This window comes from Galeopterus variegatus, unplaced genomic scaffold, assembly GCF_000696425.1.
Source record: "Galeopterus variegatus unplaced genomic scaffold, G_variegatus-3.0.2 Scaffold1718, whole genome shotgun sequence".
Lineage (NCBI taxonomy): Eukaryota > Metazoa > Chordata > Mammalia > Dermoptera > Cynocephalidae > Galeopterus > Galeopterus variegatus.
Genome location: NW_007727829.1, coordinates 289134 through 291306, shown reverse-complemented (window position 1 = coordinate 291306; position 2173 = coordinate 289134). Strand labels below are relative to the sequence as shown.

Here is a 2173-nt window from a genome sequence, read left to right as displayed (position 1 = left end):
GGTTGCAATCCGTTGCCGGACACGAAAAAAGACAAAAAGGAAAAAATAAAATAAAATAAAAGACAAAAAGGAAAGGAAAAAAAAAAAAAAAAACAGGGTCAGGAAAAGGCTTAATAATATCATCAAGATTTTATTTCCTTTTCTCACAAATAAACCACAAACAAGCTAATGACATTAATAAGCTGGCTGAATCAAAAACAAAGAACAGTTGGAATAAAACCCTAGATAAGTAAAAGCTTAAAATTTTTTTTAAAAGTTCAATAAGCAAACTTTTCAGCAGCAGACTCTCATTTTACCATAAATGAGAAGTAAATGAAAAGAGACACATATTGAACTTGCTTCATGTGCTCTCTTTTTGCCCTGACGGAAGCCCAACGTTTCAAGCTGAACTAAGGAGTACCATGGCATTAACGCGGAGTGTTTTCCCTCCGGAAAACTGTCTCTAGCACTTCCCTCTGGGGTAACCCCATGACTTTCAGTAGCTCAATTTTCTCAACAACTGAGACAGTTGTTTCAGAAAATAAACCACCGCATCTAGAGCCCTCAAGTTACACAACTGCAGAGAGTGGAGGTGCCAAGTTCAGAAAGACCAGCAGCGACCAAATAAATCAGCGCCAGACGCTGGAGGTTGAACTCCCGGTTTAATATGCTTTCCACCACTCGCTTCCATACTCCAAAAAACGTCTCCACCTTTATGAAAGTTCTTAATGGCCCAGAAATCTCTTTAAGATTAAAAGCCGAATTACTTCAGGGAGGAACCCCCACCATTCCAGGCCAGATCTGACCCAGCAGTCTTTCTTCTTCAGGACATTTATGCTCTCTGTCCTCCCCCAAAGCTGCAGTGACATATATAAAAGGTACTGGGAAACTGTACAGCACTTCAAAGACATCAGGCATTTCTCTAAAGAACAGAAAACTACGCTTAATTCACATCGACGAAAAGCTGCCAAACCACTGAATTTTAGACTTCATGAGTACTAATCGGGTGAACTTTATGGTAAACTATATTTCAGTAAAGCCGCTAAAAAATGAGCTTCTAAAAGAAAATATTCCTCAGGATAAAGAGCAGAGACTAAGTTCAGATGTTTCAACCTCTCAAAATTAAATAAAATGAATGGCTGCTGGTACACACAGCAGAGACAAAACAAACTATTGTTTGTGATGCAATCACTGCATCTTAAAGCTCTCTTCAAGAGCAAACAGCCTGAGGGCAGTATCCAAAATGAGAAACTTCACTTAGAGACAGCCAAAAAAAAAAAAAAAAAAAAAGTCAACGTGCTTTTCTCCCCCCCCCCTACTCTTTCATTTATAATATAATAATTTACTATTAACATCAAAAGATTAAAATTGGCAACCAGGAAAGACTACATTGTGGCGCAACAGAATAGGAATTTATACCAAAATGTTGGAAAGTACAAACCCAATGTAAGTGCTGCCTTTTCGTACACTATATTCCAGCTCTAAAGGGCTTGAAAATCACTTGTAAGGAAAAGAAGCCCCTTCCTCCCCCAACCCAAGACATCCTAACAGCGGGTTGTGTTTTACAACAAAAATGAAGCCCTCAAGAGCGGTTCCCGGGCCGAAGCTTGCTAAGTCGCCAAGGTGAGCACAGGCCTGCGGGGCCCCATGACCCCCGGCGGCCACGCGGGAGGACCCCAACCCCGCGACCGGGGTGGCCCGGGCACCGCTGGGCGCAACTGCACCTGGCAGAAGCCCAAGGCCGTACAGGCCTTCCCCAAAGAAACGGAGGATTCTGCCCGCCCGGGGCACCCAGTACCTCATGCTGTAGGCGCCAGCGCCCAGCTCCTGCCCGATGCCCGAGAGACTGGCGTCGAAGTCGTGCACCAGCCCGGACTCGATCACCTCGTCCATCTTGAGCACCCAAGCCATCTTTCGGCTTCGCCGCCGCCCCGCGCAGCGCGGCCTCCGCGTCCGGGGCGAAGGGGCCGGAGCTCCGCGGGTGCGTCCTGAGGGAGGGCGCGGGTGAAGCCTCCGGCGGCGCGGCGAGTGGTCACCAGAGGTGGCCCGGGCGGCCGAGGCGAGGGCGGCCAGGACCCCGCTGGCAGGACACAGCGAGCCCGGCGAGCAGCTGCAGCGGGAGCGGCCGGGACGCCGGCAGCGCCTCCCTCCTGCGGACGCCAGCCCCGTACCACATACCGCCGCCGCCCACCAC

The 2173-nt window shown here is 48.5% G+C and overlaps 1 protein-coding gene across 5 annotated transcripts in view; it reads right to left on the bottom strand.

The window, feature by feature from the left end:
- UBP1 (upstream binding protein 1 (LBP-1a)) overlaps window positions 1-2072 on the bottom strand; it is a 52957-nt gene extending 50885 nt beyond the window's left edge. For all 5 annotated transcript variants that reach the window (XR_550926.1, XR_550927.1, XM_008578565.1 and 2 more), the window contains exon 1: window positions 1778-2072. Coding sequence is in view for 3 of the 5 variants with exons in the window: in XM_008578565.1 (XP_008576787.1) it covers window positions 1778-1890 (113 nt within the window). In the remaining 2 variants the exon portion in view is untranslated. The remainder of the gene's footprint in view (window positions 1-1777) is intronic.
- Window positions 2073-2173: the final 101 nt, after the last annotated feature.